Source organism: Onychostoma macrolepis, chromosome 05 (genome assembly GCF_012432095.1).
Source record: "Onychostoma macrolepis isolate SWU-2019 chromosome 05, ASM1243209v1, whole genome shotgun sequence".
Lineage (NCBI taxonomy): Eukaryota > Metazoa > Chordata > Actinopteri > Cypriniformes > Cyprinidae > Onychostoma > Onychostoma macrolepis.
In genome coordinates this window covers 34301160-34322058 of record NC_081159.1, presented here as the reverse complement: position 1 = coordinate 34322058, position 20899 = coordinate 34301160, and the positions used below count along the sequence as shown (strand labels likewise).

The 20899-nt window shown below is 38.6% G+C and overlaps 1 protein-coding gene across 1 annotated transcript in view; it reads right to left on the bottom strand.

The window, feature by feature from the left end:
- Nucleotides 1–7525: 7525 nt before the first annotated feature.
- The window catches only part of ganaba (glucosidase II alpha subunit a), a 31106-nt gene continuing 17732 nt past the window's right edge, over nt 7526–20899 (bottom strand). Inside the window, exons 16-25 of the mRNA XM_058774776.1 lie at nt 19856–19952; nt 19669–19770; nt 15333–15576; nt 14818–14882; nt 14663–14739; nt 14487–14561; nt 14159–14272; nt 13130–13242; nt 11546–11646; nt 7526–8867 (exon numbers count right to left, since the gene is read on the bottom strand). Of these exons, the coding sequence (XP_058630759.1) occupies nt 8758–8867; nt 11546–11646; nt 13130–13242; nt 14159–14272; nt 14487–14561; nt 14663–14739; nt 14818–14882; nt 15333–15576; nt 19669–19770; nt 19856–19952 (1098 nt within the window). The 3' untranslated portion in view covers nt 7526–8757. The remainder of the gene's footprint in view (nt 8868–11545; nt 11647–13129; nt 13243–14158; nt 14273–14486; nt 14562–14662; nt 14740–14817; nt 14883–15332; nt 15577–19668; nt 19771–19855; nt 19953–20899) is intronic.

The window sequence follows — 20899 nt, the reverse complement described above, 5'->3', positions numbered from 1 at the left end:
TTTAACAATATTGATAACCTGATCATTTTCTTTTTTTTTTTATTGTTTGCCCACAAAATCAAATAACATTAACAGCATCACATCATATATTCATATTACAGAATGTACAAAACCCTAAAGATAAGAAGTGAAAAAAGCACACCATTTTAGAACATTCTTTAAATAAGAATTATACAAAAATTAAAGGAAATTAAAAAACAGTCCTGTATGTACAACAAGAGAGCTCTTTTATGCATTTCCAAAGGGAGACCATATCAGCCAGAATTTGTCTGATTTTTTATGTTTATCATAAGTAAGCTTTTCAAGTGGCAACCGCGTAGCAATCTGTGATATCCACATTTTGAAAGATGGAGCCTGTGATGCAGACCAAAGTAAGCTAAATATACCAGGACAATAAATAACTGTATTGCATCTTTTTTAAACAAACTGTTCACATTAAGATTCAATAAATATAAAGCTGGGGTCATATCAAAGTTTAGTTCAAGAAGATCTTTCATTACCCTATGTATTTTCTTCCAATATGGCAAAATTTTGTCACAGTACCAAAAACAATGAATGAATGTGCCTTTATCTTTTTACACTTTTTTAAACAGGCCTGTGGCATTTATAAACATCTTCTTAATACGCATCGGTGTAAGATATATCCTATTAAAAATTTCAAGTTGAGCTCATGGATCCCAAGAGAAGTACATTTCGGATACATAATATCACATACAATAGCCCAGTCATTCTCTTCAATGGTTTGACCAATATCCTTCTCCCAAACACCCTTCAGTCCCAGCAAGGCAGAAGTGCAATTACTAGACAAGATGTCTAGATATGCCCTTGATATTAATCCCTTTAAACAAATTGGATTCAGTAAAAGGTCTGTTGTTTCAGTTCTCAACTCTTCTTTGTCTATCTTTGGTTTTAAAAAATGTCGCAATTGAAGGTATTTGTAAAAATTGGACTTTGGAACCTTATATTGCTTTACAATCTGCTGGAAAGACTTTAGGGTGCCCTCTGAAAATAAACAAGATATTTGAGATATTCCCAGTTTCAGCCGTGCTGAAAGACCAATCTTCTGCGACGTTAAAGGCAAATCGGGGTTAAAGGAAAGTGGGGAAGACAAGGAAAGAGAGACAGAAATTCCTAAGTATGTCCTAATATCCCTCCAGGCTCGAAGAGTGTTTGATATGGTAAAATGTTCCGAAACCTTTTTTATCTTTGTATAGTTCTTAACAAATGGCAAAAATCTAATTAGTAATGGGGCGCAAGCTGTTTCTTCCATCTTATACCGAACAGAATCAGTCCTCTCACTACACCAACTGATCATATTTGTTATCTGGGCTGCCCAATAATAAAACTGAAGATTTGGCAGAGCTGTCCCACCCTTATCTTTTGGCTTCATTAATTTGGAAAATTTGATACGTGGCCTTTTATTATTCCAGATAAACTTTGAGAGGTGTTTATTGAGATCTTTGAAAAATGAACTTGCTAAATAACTAGGTATGGATTGGAATAAATATAAAAGCTTGGGAAATACATTCATTTTTATTACATTTATTCTCCCTATGAGATTGGGAGTATGCACCATGTTTTCAAGTTAAGCTTGATTTTCTCTATAAGAGGAATATAATTATTATTTATAAGATCATTAAGTGAAGCTGTGACGAAAATGCCTAGATATATGAAGCCATTTTCTGATAACTGGAAAGGGGAAATTAATTTTAGATGTTCTAAAGAAGAGACATTTAAAGGTAGTGCAATGGATCCAGAAAGACCACTAATAAGAAATACATTTCAATAATACTGGAATAGATTGCTCTGGTTTAGACATAAATATAAGTACATCATCAGCGTAAAGTGATGCTCGATGAAAAGTTTGAAATTCTAATTGTGAGGCACTGTTTTGTGAACAATAGAGCGATTCATAGTAGGATCGAAATGCATCATAAGTAAAGGATCGTATGTTGTGATTGCACAGATTGTTTCTTTTAATCTGATATGCTAACAGTCTACCAGATTTGTTTGCATGCTCATAATAATTCTGTTTGGAAAGAAACAGTAGTTTTTTAATATGGTTAGTGTGATCAAGATTAAGTTTGGCCCTAGCAAGGCATAAAGCAGACCAGTTGAGTGGGGGTTGTACTATGGAGGTGTTCTAGTCTTTTAACCTCCTTTTCTAAATCTTGCCGTAGATATAAGGGCTTTCTTATGTGCAGCAGTTTAAGAAATAATGTATCCGCGTATTGTAGCCTTAGCTGCATCCCACATTACTGCAGGGGAAACAGAGTTTTTATTATCTGACCAATAATTTTGCATTGAGTCCCTTACAACGTTGCAAAATTTGGGGTCGGACAGCAAGGAAGAATTTAGTTTCCATATCTTGCTTCTTGGTCGTGGGGTTTCTAATGTAATATCTATTTGAACCGGAGCATGATCTGAAATGGCGATTGAACCAATTTGACTAAAAGATGCAAGATTAAAATGAGTATTTGGAATAAAGATATAATCAATTCTTCGAACCATGGGGATTGGAGTAAAATGTATAGTCTCTTGTGAGAAGGTTCATTTCTCTCCAGCTATCAATTAAACTGGTCTCTTTACATCATTTTTTGAGAACCAAAGAGGATTTAGGATTGACTAGAGTACCTGATGAAGATTTGTCTAGTCTTTCATCCATCATGCAATTGAAGTCTCCAGCACAGATTCCTAGACCTTTGCAGTGTTCATTGAATAACAAAATCATTTTGGACATGAATTTGGGAGAGTCTTCGTTAGGTGCGTAAACATTGGCCAAATATAAGGCCTGTGACCAAAATAAATCTACCCTCAGGATCTCTAACTGGTTAGCTAGGCATTAAGAATAACACTTGACCCACCCAATCTCGATTCAATTTCAGATGCTCACTATCCGATAGATGAGTTTCTTGAAGCATGGCACCAGTAACTTTTTCCTTTTTATCACATGCCATAATCCTTTAACATTCCATGTCATAAATCTAGCCGAGCTCCGAGCTCTGTATTACAAAAAGGTGTGAGAAAATAAGAGACTGTTAATGTAATTTTAAACAAAAAGATAAAACTACAAAAGTTTCTCAAGGGCAAATTTTTAACATCAAAAAACAGGTAACAAAAACTCAACTCCCTCTCCCCCACCCCCGGCTCTGTCCCCAACTGACAGGGCCAACTAAGTCCCCCTAAGCCTAGGTCTCTGCACCCCATTGGACTCGGGTAAAAAAAAAAGTTATACCTGTTACCAACATAAGGTTCAGGATCATATCTATTTTGAGAAACGCTGCGTTAATCCGCTCCAGTAAAATAGACAATATCTCGGAGTAGGCTACTCATACAAGAAACAATGACGGAAAATATGAACAGTCACATCTGCCGTTCCGAACAGATTAAAAACGAATAAATGGCATGTGAGAACCTGAGAAAATTAAAGTCACTACACCTCCGAGTATGGTAAAGATGAGAGAATAAGTAAAAATCCCTTTATCTCTTATCTTGCAAAGTGTCTATGAACTCTTCCACCGCGGCCGGAGTGCTGAACATGCGAAGCTCCGAATCATGAAGACAACGCAACTTGGTCGGGTTCACGAATCCACGGAACATTTCGACTAGAATCTTCTTCACAACGTCGAATTCCCTCTGTTTCGTCATCACATCCACTGAAAGATCTTTTCACTCTAAGGTTTTTTCAGTGCTGCCTGTAGAAATCTGACCAGTACGCTTCGTGGTGGGTCACTGACTCCTGGAGCAGGTCCGAGCGATCGGTACGCTCTCTCAATCTCAAGCCTGAGATCAAAAGAGAGGTCGAGCCATTTCGGTATCATTTCCCTCAGGAATTGGGGGAGCGGAGTAGAGCCCTCAGCTTTTTCGGGTAAACCGACGATTCTTATGTCTTCCTCGATTTTCTATGTCATCCACTGTCCGAAATCGCTCACTCGTTCACTCATTCACTAATCCCGATATAGTGTAAGGCAGTTGAGTGGACTATATCAGAAGGAGTGAATGAAATGAAGTGAACGGATTCGAACGGTGACGTGTACCCTGCGCGTGAGACTTGGCTGTTGCAAAAACATCTTATGTAGCCTACTTTTATATTTTAAAAAATAATATTAATATAATTAATATTAATTTATATTGTAATCAGCTTTGGTTTCAGTATATTATTAATTTTTTTTGTAATGCTTATAGCCTATGTTCATAATCATTAAATACTATTACAAAACACATTAACACGTTCATAATTTTATGTATTTATTGTTTGGAGTATCTTGCAACTCTACCGAGCAGCGTTTTGGCATGACATTTTTAAATATCCACCAAATTATCATTTTTGTAAATTAAACGGCATCTCTCATTCAAACTCGCTCGCTCCCGCTCTCTCTTCCAGCTCGTCGTCGGTTCTCCGCATTGGATTGTTGGAAATAGTGCTTCAGCGAGTGTACATCGGTTGTACACTCGAAATCAGAATGCATTGTGGGTAAAAAGTAGTGAACGAATGTAGGGAATGAAGTCGTTCACTCAGAATTCGGACAGCACTACAAAATGGCTGACACCCGATATAGTGCACTATAGTGGATAGGGAGCTGTTTCGGACACAGCTACAGTTTTCGTCAAAGCAGACAGTTCACTCTCGCGGGCCTGCAGAGCGTCCTCTGTGGTAGAGATTCTGTTTTCAGCTTCTATTAAGCGGGATTCACTCTTAGACACTCTTTGTAACAAATTGGATTAAGTCTCATGAACTGCAGAAACCGAGGTCGATATAGCATTGAAACGACCATCGATATTCCCCAATCTGGTGCTAAGCGCTCGTATTCCGTTCAAAACTGGGTCCGTTTGCCCCGTTGAAGTAGAAGACGTTTCTGCTGCTGATGCAGTTTGTTTCTTCTTTTTCTGTGACCGCGAGCTTGCGAAAAGTGGAAAGTCCTTTTGGATCTGGAGTCTCGGACATGTTAGTCGTGTGTTAAGCTTTTAAATTAAGAGATTCTTTAATTTAAATCGAGGAGGGTAGCAATTTATTAAACAATCAGGAGCGAAGCTACAATTTAGGCAGCCATCTTTTCCAGCGTCCGCGAGTCCGTTTTACAATATTTTCTGCAGTAATCCAAAAGCCAATGGAAAAATCCTACTGGGATTTTGTTGAAAGAATCAGAATGATGCGAACTGATGTGTCGGCCTACAAGAATATGTCATCACTGCCTTTGTTAGTGCCTATAAATAAGCTGTGTGCTGATTTTGATTTCCTCTGGCTTGCTTAGTTGGGGACACTTAATTTCCAGCGATATCGTCGACTTGATTGCACAGATACTAATTAAACTGAACTGAGCTGGACAAAATGCCTTTAACTGAAAATTGAGTGTTTAATCTTGTCATTAATTATTGACACTATTTTCCTATTTGATACTGTAAAGTGCTTTGACACAATCTGTATTGTTAAAAGCGCTACATAAATAAAGGTGACTTGAGTTGATTTATCCAGTGACTTGAATAGTTGGATTGTGTTCATCAAATGTTTTGTGACAGTGTCGTCTTGTTAGTAGTAGCAACATAGCACTTTTACTGATGCTCAGCGAAATTTGTGGGCAAAACCCAGTCATTTCACTAGGGATCCACGCTATCTCGAGTTTCAGTGAGAGTGAAAAGATTCCACACTCAGATTTCATTCACATTTACATTTACATTTACATTTAGTCATTTTGCAGACGCTTTTATCCAAAGTGACTTACAATTTGGGGAACACATGAAGCGATTCATCTTGAAGAGGCAATTCGACAAAGGAAGTGCTTGTAACACCAAGTCTCAGGCATTGTTTAAATAAGTACAAGCTAGCAAGGGAAGGAATAAGTAAGGAGAAAGAGTTATTTTTTTTTTTTTTTTTATGTGTAGGTTGAAGTCAAGTAGTGTCGAAAGAGATGAGTTTTCAGCTGTTGCTTGAAGATTGACAGGGATCCAGTACTCCGAATATGGGTGGGAAGATCATTCCACCAGCCAGGAATGGTGAACGAGAATGTTCTGGAGAGTGATTTTGAGCCTCTTTGTGATGGTACCACGAGGCGTCGCTCACTAGCAGATCTCAGACTTCTGGAGGGATGTAGATTCTTAATAGTGAGTGCATGTAGGCGGGTGCTGAGCCTGTGGTTGTTCTATGAGCAAGCATCAGTGTCTTGAACTTGATGCGAGCTGCGACTGGTAGCCAATGCAATGAGATAAAGAGAGGTGTAACATGGGCTCTTTTGGGTTCCTTGAAGACCAGTCGTGCCGCCGCATTCTGAATCATTTGTAGAGGTTTGACTGTGTTTGATGGAAGTCCAGCCAGAAGAGCATTGCAGTAGTCCAGCCTAGAAATGACAAGGGCCTGGACAAGAAGTTGTGCAGCATGCTCCGTCAGAAAGGGCCTGATCTTTCTGGTGTTGTGTAGTGCAAACCTGCAAGATCGAGCAGTCTTTGCAATGTGGTCTTTGAAGGTCAGCTGGTCATCAAAGATTACACCAAGATTTCTGACCGAAGTTGATGGGGTAATTGTTGATGAACCTAACTGGATCGTGATGTCATGCTGTAGAGTTGGAGCGGCAGGAAAGACAAGAAGCTCAGTCTTTGCCAGGTTGAGCTGGAGGTGGTGTGCTTTCATCCATGCCGAGATGTCTGCCAGGCAACCTGAATTGCTTCACGTTCAAGCAATTTTTTATTTTAATGTTCTTTAAATGTTTTTGAGTGTTTCAAGTCTCTTAGGTTTTTATGCTGACCCAGGCTGCATTTATTTGATCAGAAACACAGTAAAAACTGTAACATTGTTAAATAGTATTATAATTTAAAATACCTGTTTTCTATATGTAAATGCTGTGAACAAAGCTGAATTTTCGCACCATTACTCCAGTCTTCAGTATCACATGATCCTTCATAAATCATTCTAGTCCATTTATAATGTTACAAAAGCATTTTAGAATGATTTCAAGGATCATGTGACATTGAAGATTAAAACAGAAGCCCTAAATCCTATTCATATTTTTGCTTTGAAAAGTTAATATAAGTGTTTTAACAAAAGTACAAACTGCACACTTATGCATTTATAGCCCATGAATACTGTTAAACCTAGAACATTACTTAAAATATAAATAAAACTTCATGAAGTAACCTGCCTGGTTATTGTTACAAAGTTACTACAGGAGCTGGTTTCAACATAGTCACTCTAATTTTTTATTCGTATTACTATTATACATTTATTATATTCAGATTGTATGTTAAACACACCATTGCAGCTTAATGTGCAGTTAACTAAGTAAAACATTTATAGATAAAGAAAGTATAAACCTTGTGGCTCTATCAAAGACATTACTCTGTTTAACATAACCTTTTTAAAAATACATTTAAAAGCAACTAAGTAAATACGCCACATTTTTATGGAAAGCCATTGACTTATTAACAGTAGCTTTTAAAAATCTCTAAAAATGTTGAACAGTTATCCTTTCAATATACGAGGTGTTTGCACATACAAGAACAGTGCCCTGAACAGAAATAAAACACACACCAAACATCAGTTGAGCCTTTTATTTCATCCAGTCTTTCCTTCCTACGCCAGAGACATTTATTGCAATGACACTTTCCGGCTTGACAATCCTGTTTTTGTGTCCTTCATTTTCCTTACTCTTTTTCATAAATTCATTTCATCGATGCCTGCTCAGTGTTGAACAAACTTGGGCAATTTAATCGGTGTTTCAAGGTTGCTCTTTTTTAACGAGTTGTTTGCTTGTCTTAATGTTTCTGTGCTGCTCAAACCCACCAGTCTCTTTCAAGCAACAGCCTCAAAGACCCTTACAGAGGCCCGTTTCTATCTTATTATTCCCTTACAATTTTAACAACAAAACCTTGCTACTAAATACTTCATTGATGGGTTCTGTGCTCTAGTTAACAAAAGGTATAAATAACACACATCTATTAATACATTTTAAAATATTACCAACTAAAATCATTTATTTTTCATTGGTCATTTAGTTTTTGGAAATGGTTCCTTGTAGTCCATTTAATAGGTTTTCAACAAAATGTCACATTTCCTATCCAAATGAGAATTTGGTTTTAAATGAGCTAAGCCATTAAAACAATGGTCCTAAAGTATATTTATTAATATGTAATAAAATATTACTAATGCCTATTTTTTTTTTTTTGTGGAGTGAAATACTGGTTTCATAAGATTCCACTATTAATCAGGATATGTTGTTCTTTAATGTCAAAACTTTTATTATTTTTGACTATTCATAATTTTTACTTTTTAATTTTAACAAACTATTGCCCAGTGAAAAATGAAAAGAAAACATCTCAGTGCTCATGATTTTTAATTTCTGAATTTTAAAATTCATTTTTAATGCCACAACACCATGACACGAGACAGAAAAAAAAACTAAGTCTATAAATCATCATCATCCTCTATATTTTTGTTTTAACTTTCAAATTAGCAATTTAATAATTGGTTGACTGTCAAATGCCTGACTAAATGAGACATTTTAGCCTGTCGTGAAAATACACAGAGTTAATCTCATCAAGCACCTCTCTTAACATGCTGGTCCCGTACTTCACTGATGGCTTCTCAGTATTTGTTTGCATTCATATTCATCTCAACACATACAAATATGGTCTTAAAAACATCTGATTTCTCAATTCTTCCATGCATGTTCCCATTCTCTGTTTGGTCTCTCATCTTGTAATGTTTGTGTCTGGTCATGTAATATTAAGTGCTGATCTTTTCTCTGTTGTTTGCATGTCATTCTTGTGTTACCGCAAGACTACAGTCCAGTCTGCTGCTGCGTTGACCCCTGGCTTACGTAGAGTCAAAACTGCAAGTGTAGAGTCAAACTCAAACTCTAAAGCCGACTCTGTACCATCTGAAAAAGAGAAGAAAAAAAATAATTAACTCCATATGTTGTGCAAAATCAGTGGTTCTCAACGGGTCTTATTTCAGGGGCCTGTACCATGAAGACGGATTAGCTGGCTAGTCAGGTAAGTTTCAGTTTAGCTTGCGCCAACTCTGGGTTTTAGGTACCATGAAAGTAGCTTGGCTTTTAGCTGCGTTCATTGCCATAGTAACTTAACCTGCCCCGGAGCAGGTTAGCTGTGGAGTGTATGTTCTGAGTTAGAGATCTCAAACTGAAATTGGACCAATCAGATGTGAACAAACTGACACGTCTGACACAAAAAAAGTCACTCCCCCAGTTTATCTTGCTCCAAATTAAAGGTCACTAGTACTAAAAAAAAATGGTCTGGCTTTAATGATAATTACATTACTTTATATGATTTATATTATTATTAATCCATTACACACAAGCAATTTTAGTTTAACAGTTATTATAAATCATTTATTTTAAATGAATGTTAATAGATACAGATTGTATATAATATAAATAAGTTGTAGAATCAATAGATAACGCTTTAAAAATGACTGTGACCTTACATGTTCGCGTCTCTATCGCTGTATATTTCCAACAATATAAACTAACTTAAGTTTCACTTGTGACTGCACTGATAAAGCAAGATAATTTATTTTATTTGTCCTCTTTCACGAACAAGTACTTTTTCATTGTAAATGCATTTAAATTAATCATATTCTTCAATCTCATAACCTTTTGCAAAACCTTTAACCAAGGCTTGTGATTGGCTGTTCGCCACTGATGTCGCACATTCATGTGCATGTGTGCCACAAACTCAGGATAAAAGCCTGAGTTGACAAAGAAAGTTGATGATCAGCATCATGGTACCAACAAAGCCAGATTGGAGTGGTTTGGTTTTGTCAACTCGAAACTAATCCTGTAACTCTGAATTTGTTCATCTACCATCATGGTACAGGACCCAGATTTACTTTAGACAACTCAAAGTATCAAAATATTTATTGTACAAAAGTGGAGAAAAAAAAACAAACAAACTGAAATGTACTTTTATTACCAAGAGCCATTTGTGACCCTGGACAACAAAACCAGTCTGACTAAATAAGCTTTCCATTGATGTATGGTTTGTTAGGATTGGACAATATTTGGCTGGGATAAAACTATTTGAAAATCTGGAATCTGAGGGTGCAAAAAAAATCTAAATATTGAGAAAATCACCTTTAAAGTTGGCCAAATGAAGTTCTTAGCAATGTATATTACTAATCAAATTAAGTTGAGATACATTTACGGTAAGAAATTTACAAAATATCTTCATGGAACATGATCTTTACTTAATATCCTAATGATTTTTGGCATAAAAGAAGAATCGATAATTTTGATCCATACAATGAATTTTTGGCTATTGCTACAAATATACCCCAGCAACTTAAGACTGGTTTTGTGGTCCAGGGCCACATTTGTAAATGTAAGTACAACTGTGTAAGTGTTTGGTTTCTAAATGCTGTCAGCAGCCAATAAATCAATAAATAACTGCACAAAACATTTTTGACAGCAAAAACCATTATCCTTGCTGTATGTGAATCCTTTTTTAAAGGGATAGTTCACCCAAAAAACAAACTTCTCTGTCATTGTCATTTACTCACCCTCAGTTTGTTCCAAACCTGTGTGCGTTTCTTTCTTCTGTTGAACGCAAAAGATACTATTTTGAAGAAGGCTGGGAAGCAAACAGTTGGCAGTAGCCATTGACCTCCATAGTATTGAAAAATGGATACAATTGACTGAAATGGATACAGTCAACGGTTACCGACATTCTTTAAAATATCTTCTTTTGTGTTCAGCAGAAGAAAGAAATTCACACAGGTTTGAAACAACTTGAGAATGAGTAAATGACAGAATTTTCATTTTTGGGTGAACCATCCCTTTAAACAGTCCCTTTTATCTTTTCTTGCATCTTTTGTTCAAGTTTGTTGCAGCGAAGTTCTACCAAATTATGTCTTTTAAATTTGGTTTCATATTTTTTGATTGCATGGCGTTGGACATTAAGGGTAGGTTTTAGTGACAATGATCATTGTACTTAAAACTGAAAAATTTCACATACAGAAAACAACACTGATGATCCCCGTTCACACAGATCCTCGAAAATAACTAAAAACACAGTATTATTCATGCTAGGCCAGTAGGTGGTCACTTTGTAAAGAAACACTACACGCTTGCACACATTCCTATAGACTGAACATGTAATATGAATGCACATGACGGCATTTTTCACAAAGTCAAATTTTTGTAATTTTCACAGAAATGAAAATGGTACCATTTTAAACATGCAATTTGAAAACTCTTTTCAAAAGGTTACGTTTTCAGCTCCTCGAAATGCCATTGTTGAGTAAATCAATGACCAAAATGCATTAAATATTTTCCCTATTCAGTGTCGTGTAAACACCCCTAAAAACAAAAATATATGGAGAGCATTTTCTCCCTTTTATTTAGTAAGCCTATTATTTTTCTATTATTTTAACTGTTGCTTATCACATTGTTTGATAAGAGCCTGCATGGTAGAAGCTTGTGAGAATGCCAAAGCAGATTGCATGACATTTTTACCCTATGGAAAATCATGAGTAATTTATCATACGCAAGCCAACAATATTAGCAGTTAACCACTATAATATAACAGTGACACTGACCTGCATTTTTCAGTGTGGCAGAGGACGGTTGACTCCCTCCAATGATCACAATCTTTTCTATCCAAGAGGCAGTGGAAAACTGAGAGTCTGGGGCCAGATTTCTGAGGAAACAGAAAAAAAAAAAAAACAGATAGATGATGGACCAAATGCTAAGAAACGGCATGGCAATCTAAATTTTTAACACCAAGAAGAGCTATAAAGAAAAAGAGTAGAGATGTTCCGATACCCTTTTTCCCTTCCCGATACCGATTCCGATACCTAGGCTCAGGGTATCGGCCGATACCGAGTACTGATCCGATACCTGGGTGTGTATCTGGTAATACAGCTGTATGTACTACTAGACCTGTATGAATTGATACAATTATTTTATGGTGTGCTTCACCATATGCTGTATATATAGATAGATAGATGAAAAATTAAAATGGCACATCTATTTAAATATCTAAAAGTATACTCTTAACATCAGTCAGTCTATGATAATTATTATGATAATCAAGTATTATTTAAATGATATAACTTTAGCAATTAGAATTAAAACTTGGAAACCATGTATGAATACAGTCATTTTAACGGAACTGGTGGTGGTGCTTTTTTGGTCATTCAGTGTTTCTGTAAAATATGGGGGGGAAACTATCAATAATACTGATAAAATAATCATCATACTATGAATTCTACTAAGAACAACATAAAACGCACTAAGGATTAACGAGCTGCTGGATTCATGAATATTAATCACGTTGTTCATGTCATTGAACTGATTTGCTGAAATCAAACCAGGGACGATAATAGGTGAGCGCCAGCCAATGAGATTGTCGTTTGCGTATTAGCTCCGCCTACTACGGGAGATCCCGGCAGTTCTAAAAAGCTGAAGAATTCCAAAAGGAACTCCGTTATTTTGACAGGAAAATACAACAAAGAATATCGTTTACATACCATGCAGAACTGACGCACTACATCTAAGACTCTCTCTTTGCGTGTGAGGACAAAAGCAAAGCGACGGCGAGTCGTGAATTTCACACTAGAGTTTACGGTACGTCAAATACAGGTGCGCTGCGCATCCATTCAGATGAACTGATAAATAGCACAGATCGCTTGACGGAGAGTGAAACTCTGAAGCGCTCAGTCAGAGTGTTCAGAGAGTGATGATATATCTGTGCTAAACTTATACATAGCTTCCAACTCACACACTGGAGAGTAAAATCTGAGCATTTATTAGCCAGTGGCTAATATTATATACCATTTAGTCGCATTATAGAAGATTTAGTCACATACGCGAGTGATTTACTGGCAATGTGCTAGCACGTTTGTATTTATTCTTCGCTGCCCTAAATAGTGGTTGCTTGTGGCAACACAGCACAGCTTCCTGTGTTTGCATTCTGAGCAGCAAAGAAGAATTGATTTCCGTTTTGCAGCGTTAAGCAAAGCCAGCGCGCATAACTATAGGTCTTGTTTAAGAATGGTATCGGATCGGTACATGGGTTCAAGTACTCGCCGATACCGATGCCAGAATTTTCTGTGGTATCGGTGGAATTTCCGATACTAGTATCGGAATCGGAACAACCCTAAAAAAGAGAGCAGACAGACCTGGAAGACAGCGTGTTGGCAGAGAAAGACAGATGTCTGTGGACAAACTGCTTTGCTTCTTTATAGTTGAAGGTATGGAAGTCATCAATGTACAGCTCTCCTTCAGCAGAGCCCTGAAGCACAAGACAGCAGTGAATGTGAAGCGCTACTAAACACAGATGAAAACAATATCCATGTACAATGTCAAATATGAAAAGTTGATTTCTGTTTGGATTTCACTGCTGAATACGTGTGTATAGGAATCAACATTTGCTTGAAATACTTCACTGCATGTTAAAGAGAGTAAATGCCAATCCAATTGAAAAACTTCACTGGGTTAGTGAACATTGTTCAACGTGTGTTGGTTTCGACAGATTTTTTTTAATGCTCAAGCTACGCATTCTGATTCTGGTTTCAATACTTTCATCATAATAATATATTAAGTACAGATTCTGGAACTTGACAGGCGATTTGTATAAACTGTAGTTTGAATATTATCTTCTTAGTCGTTTAAAATATTAATGCAATTATCAAAGTTTGATAAAAGGTTGAAAACCATACATGATTTGTTACATTTAATTATGCCATGGTCTGTCTGAATACTCGATTCTGATTGGCTGGCAGGTGTTGATTAAATTCGTTTAACTGCACAGGTAGTTCCAGGTCAGTTTAATCACGTTCTATATTAATGCGCTTCCTATAAACATTGGTAACCATAGTAACATACAGTTAGAGTTGAATAGTAATACAGATGAAAATAACCGTCATTTTTATCGTTCCGGTCAAATATGGCAGCGCAAATATTATTAACATCTTTAATATGTGAATGCTGGGAAATGACCATGGCATAAACGGGATAATCAACGGCTAGCTGTGCATTAAACGATTTGAATGCACTTCGCGGAGGCAACCACCCTCCGCTGCGCGTTGGGCGGTTCTTCGCCTCCACGTCATGCATTCAAATAGTTTAATGCACAGCTAGCCGTTGATTATCCCTTACTTACCCCTTAGCAGATTTTGACTCGTACATACTAGGATACACTGAATCACCTGAGAATTGAGAGCAACATAAAGAGTGTATGGGTCATTCTCCATGCACGACGAAGATCTCCTAACACGGTCTTTCCTGCAGATAATGGACCCTCCTCGCTGGAAAACTGGGATCTGTAACATGAGAGAGAGAAAGTGGAGACACAACACATAAAGGCAGGATTTAGCTGTCTGACTGAAACACGAAAGTTTGCTGCATTCATAGAAAACACTGAAATAAGTGCATAGGAAACCTTTGTAAAGTAAAAATCCATTTGACCTGTCATGGTAAGGTCTGAAAATCATCTGAAACGAATTTGAGTAAAAAAGTACATATGTCTAGACTCACAGAGCTCATGGTGACAGGAATGTAGAGGCTCTGATCGCCATCATGCTTCTGGAAAGTGTGAACATCATACCAGACCTACAAGAGAAGCCCAGAGGAAGTGTTTGAGACTTTAGAGAGACTTGGAAGAGATAAAAATCCATTCAGACTGTGCCATTCAGTGTTGAAAAACGCATTACCTCGCCTTTCCCAGGTAGATAGGCAGTAACACCAGTAGCGCCCTCATCAGTGACAGGATGCACCAGCAAATCCTTCCCTATGAAGGGAAATAGACCTGTTGACCTACTCTGCAACATTTATTTGGGCTAATTATAATTTATGTATAAAAACTCACCAATCAAGTACTCATCCTCAATTGAGAAAGTGGCGACATCATCAGGATACTCTACCCATAAAGGTCTGTAAAAGAGTTAGAGAATCAATTATACGAAACCTCTAATTAACACTGAGAGAACGAATGCAATTCAGATTTTGATAATAGCAGTTTTCAAACAAAGTTAATTCACAAGAGTGCAGAATCGATCTGTTGAGCGCATGGACTGAGCAAAACTCTGCGTTTTCAGATAACTAATCTGAATGCTTCTGCATTCATGTGCTTATAACAAAAATGTGTGTGATTGATTATAATGCTCGATGCAAAAAAAAAATAATAAAATATCTGATGCAACATGAATGTAATGCTGCAATCAACTCTTCATATATGTTCACATTTCACTTTAATCATGAAAGCCATAACTTTTTTGCCCTTTATACTGATTTGGGCAGAGGGCATATTTTTGTTCATTTTGATAGCATTTTTCCCCCAAGTCCCCACTAATTCCAGACCCTGATTGTCTTGGGCTGACTCACCTCATAACAGGCTGTCCGGTGTGGTGTGCGTTGTAGAAAAGCTGGTACCAGTATGGCAGGAGAGCGTATCGCTGGCGTATCGCCTCCCGGATAAGGGCGGTGTTCTCGGGTCCAAACAGCCAGGGTTCCCTGCGGGGTGTGTCTATGTGAGCATGTGCACGGAAAAACGGCTGGTAAGCTCCCGCCTGGTACCATCGCACCAAAAGCTCAGTGCTGGGATGTTTAAAGAAACCACCAACATCAGCTGAGGAAGAGGGAGATAGGTACAGCATGAGAGGTTACCGGCAGACAAACAACAGGCCATACAGACGTATTATTATTATTAGAGTAACATACAGTAGTGGTCAAAAATATATATATATTTTTTTTAATGTTTCCAGTCATTCTCATTTACGGACTAAAAAAATATTATTGACTGACCCATAATGTTAAGTTTTTTGTGTAGAATGAAATAATTTGGAGAAGGCGATTAGTCACCAGAAGAGACAGACGGCAGTGCGTGTGTGCGCTGACGCGGAAGCGTCTGCGGAAGCGTTCAGCCGTCGTGTTCAGCCTCCTCGTGTGAAGACCGAGGAGTGTAAAGACCTGCGACTTTTTCCTGTGCGACTTGAACCGAGCAACGACACCGAGCTACACACTTAAGTATCTTTTTTCCTTCCTCACTCTGCTCTCCTATCCTCTTTCCTTCTACTTCTATCATGCGTCTCCAAAACATTCCGGTTCTCTCTCAGCCACGCTCTAACATCACCGCAGACGGCAACGTAATACTGCTAACCCACGCCCTATCTCTACATCTTCCACTACACCTCTGGCTTTCTCTGTGGGTCTCTGGAATTGTCAGTCAGTCAACAAAGCTGACTTCATTTCTGCCTTTTCTTTAAAATCCACTCTCAGCATCTTGGGCTTGACTGAGACCTGGATTCGTCCAGAAGACTCAGCAACCCCAGCTGCTCTCTACTAATTTCTCTTTCTCTCATACTTCGCGTCAAGTTGGTCGGGGTGGGGTACTGGCCTGCTCGTTTCACACAATTGGAAATACTCAACCCACTCTACCCTTTGCAATTACAACTCATTTGAATGTCATGCCATTACTGTATCAGCTCCGATAAAACTCCAGATTGTGGTAATCTACCGTCCCCTGGACAAATTCTAGCCACCTTCCTAGAGGAGCTGGACGGGTTGTTGTCCTCTTTGTGGAGGATGGCATTCCACTCTTAGTCTTTGGTGATTTCAACATTCACCTAGACAAGCCTTATGCTACAGACTTCCACTCGCTACTAGATTCATTTGATCTCAATCGCCTTACCACTACTAGCACGCACAAATCAGGCAACCAACTTGATTTAATTTACACACGCAATTGTACTGCAGATAACATTCTGGTACAACCGCTACATATCTCGGACCATTTCTTCATTACATTTACACTACATTTTGCTACCCGTGTGCCACCAACCCCTACCGGTTACTTTTAGACGAAACCTCGCTCCCTTTCTCCTTCCCATCTTTCCTCTGTAGTATCCTCCTCTCTTCCCTCACCTACCCATTTCTCATCTCTGGATGTAAACGCAGCTACTGAAACTTTATGCTCTACCTTAACTTCTTGTCTAGACGACATTTGTCCTCTCTCCTCTAGGTCAGCACAGACTGCCCCTTCTAACCCCTGGTTATCTGATGTTCTTCGTGAACATCGGACTAAACTCAGAGCGGCAGAGAGAAAATGGCACAAATCAAACAACCCGTCGGACCTGAGTAGGTATCAGTCTCTGCTCTCATCTTTCTCTGCTGATGTCCACACTGCCAAATCCTCACATTTCCACAACAAGATCAACAGCGCTCCAGACATGCGTAATCTCTTCAGAACATTTTATTCTCTCCTCTGTCCCCCTCCACCACCTCCCACCACTTCTATTACAGCTGATGACTTTGCTACTTTTTTTACAGACAAAACTAGATCGATCAGTAATCAGTTCTCATCTCCACGCACACAGGACCCCCAACCAACCACTTCCACTGCTAAACCTCCCATTTTCTCCTTCTGTCCCCTGACGGAGGCTGAAGTATCCAAACTTCTCCTCTCCAACCATCCTACAACATGTCCTCTTGACCCAATCCTCGCACCTTCTGCAAGCAATCTCTCCCACGCCTACCGACACTCACACACATCATCAACACATCCCTCCTCACAGGCATCTTCCCCACTGCGTTCAAGCAGGCTCGGGTAACCCCACTGCTCAAAAAACCTACATTAAACACTTCTCTTATAGAAAACTATAGACCTGTCTCTCTCCTTCCATTCATAGCGAAAACACTTGAACGTGTTGTCTTCAACCAGGTCTCATTGTTTCTTTCACAGAACAACAAACTGGACGCTAAACAGTCAGGTTTCAGGAGTGGCCATTCAACTGAGACTGCGCTTCTCTCGGTCACTGAAGCCCTGCGAATTGCAAAAGCCCATTCCAAATCATCAGTCCTCATTCTGCTGGATCTATCTGCCGCGTTTGACACTGTCAATCATCAGATACTCCTCCACTCTCTCATCACTGGGCATCGCTGGAATTCCACCGCTGGTTTGAATCCTATCTCACTGGTAGGTCTTTCAGGGTGGCCTGGGAGGGAGGTATCCAAAGCACATACACTGGTCACTGGGGTTCCTCAGGGATCGGTTCTTGGACCCTCCTCTTCTCCACATACACTACATCACTGGGTCCCATCATACAGGCACATGGATTCTCCTACCACTGCTATGCTGATGACACACAGCTCTAGCTCTCTTTTCAACCAGATGATCCAATGGTAGCTGCAAGGATCTCAGGTTGCCTGTCAGACATCTCGGCATGGATGAAAGAACATCACCTCCAGCTCAACCTGGCAAAGACTGAGCTTCTTGTCTTTCCTGCCGCTCCAACTCTACAGCATGACATCACGATCCAGTTAGGTTCATCAACAATTACCCCATCAACTTCGGTCAGAAATCTTGGTGTAATCTTTGATGACCAGCTGACCTTCAAAGACCACATTGCAAAGACTGCTCGATCTTGCAGGTTTGCACTACACAACATCAGAAAGATCAGGCCCTTTCTGACGGAGCATGCTGCACAACTTCTTGTCCAGGCCCTTGTCATTTCTAGGCTGGACTACTGCAATGCTCTTCTGGCTGGACTTCCATCAAACACAGTCAAACCTCTACAAATGATTCAGAATGCGGCACGACTGGTCTTCAAGGAACCCAAAAGAGCCCATGTTACACCTCTCTTTATCTCATTGCATTGGCTACCAATCGCAGCTCGCATCAAGTTCAAGACACTGATGCTTGCTCATAGAACAACCACAGGCTCAGCACCCGCCTACATGCACTCACTATTAAGAATCTACATCCCTCCAGAAGTCTGAGATCTGCTAGTGAGCGACGCCTCGTGGTACCATCACAAAGAGGCTCAAAATCACTCTCCAGAACATTCTCGTTCACCATTCCTGGCTGGTGGAATGATCTTCCCACCCATATTCGAGTACTGGATCCCTGTCAATCTTCAAGCAACAGCTGAAAACTCATCTCTTTCGACACTACTTGACTTCAACCTACACATAAAAAAAAAAAAAAAAAAAATCTTTCTCCTTACTTATTCCTTCCTTGCTAGCTTGTACTTATTTAAACAATGCCTGAGACTTGGTGTTACAAGCACTTCCTTTGTCGAATTGCCTCTTCAAGATGAATCGCTTCATGTGTTCCCCAAATTGTAAGTCGCTTTGGATAAAAGCGTCTGCAAAATGACTAAATGTAAATGTAAATTTGCCTTTAGTTCATTTATGCCATTTAGGACTTGACAAAAAGTTATATTTTTCTTGCTGTGTAAAAAAAAAATACTATATTGCATCACTGTTTTCTTGTGCCGAGTATGAACATCCTTTCTGTATATTCAGTTATTATACACTAAAATGCAACAGCGGTGTGCAAATGCTACAAAAAAATAAAAAAATGCCACAAATACCAATCACAAAAATGTCCTGGTGGAAATACGATTAAGATATCAGTAAGGATTCATAGTACAAAAAATAAATAAATAAAGTAAATAACACAAGTAAATGTTCCTACTCTTTTTCTAATTCAATACAATGTATTTACATTCGTACTGCATAATTAATTTGAGTGAAAAATGTTTAAATTAACAAGAAATTTTTTTGCTGTCAATTAACGAGAGACATTAGCAAGTTCACTTTTGGTGGCCATTATTTAAATATGTGAGCAGTTTTATTTACCCATTGCAAGCACTATCATGTAATTTCTCATTTGCACCATCAGCATGTATACTAAAGGTCAGCACCTCTCATCACTAACCTCCACAGAAAGAGATGCCCACTAAGCCCAGACTCAAGCACATGGGGATGGACATCTTCAGATGACCCCATTCAGCAGCGTTATCTCCAGTCCACACCGCACCTGAGCCACAGAGATAGGAATCGGTCACTAAACGCTCCAGTACAAACACAAACAAGGCTTGCGGCGACGTGAATGTGCCTCTCACCGTAACGCTGGGATCCAGCAAAAAACGCTCGGGTCAGAACGAAAGGTCTCTCCACTCCTCCTGAACGCTGAATCAGGCCGTCGGCGGTCGCCTTTTGCTGGTACACAAAAATATTGTTAAGAAAGAAACAAAGAACCACTTTTCACCAAAGCCACTTCGGTCTTTCCCAGCCCTTAATTTTCCTTCTCTGTATCACACAAATCTTTTAATACAGAGTTTCTCCTCTTTAACATTTTATCCAGACCAATTTATACATATGTATTAGGGCTGCCCTCAACTAAAGATTTTTCTGGTCGACTAGTAGTCATTCATTTTAAGCAATTAGTCGACTAATCACATGTTTATATATTAATAAAACCATATAATTCATAATAATAATGAGCCTTTAATTGCCTAAAGCCTATCTGCGCTCAAGTGCACGCATAAAGCTTGCCACAGCACACCGGCAGAAGAAATGGTTATGAATGCGTTAAGGGAAAAAAACAGCAAGAAGTCTGCCTTAACGTTATAATAATTCTTTATTAAGTGTTTTCTGTATTTTCGACACCGACTCGTCATCTCCACAGTGGATGTGCACATTTTATACGGATTACATAAACTAAAAAATATTTGTTTTTCCATTTGAATTGGTTTATTTAAAAGTAGACATTTTCTATAGACTAGCTGTAATGATCTGTCCATCATGGACTACGTGACCTCGCCAGTTCCTGTGGCGCCAGATTTTCTGCGATTAAGCGACTAATGAAATATATACAGTCATGGCCAAAAATATCAGCACCCTTGGTAAATATGATCAAAGGCGGCTGTGAAAATTAATTCTGCATTGTTAATCCTTTTGATCTTTTATTTTAAAAAAATTATTCTACAAAAATCTAACCTTTCATTGCATAATAAGAATTTAAAATGGGGGGAAACATCATTATGAAAAATGTTTCTCAAATACAATTTGGACACAATTATTGGCACCCCTAGAAATTCTTATGAGTAAAATATCTCTGAAGTATATTCCCAGGGTGATTATGAACCTAAAATTATCCAGCCATG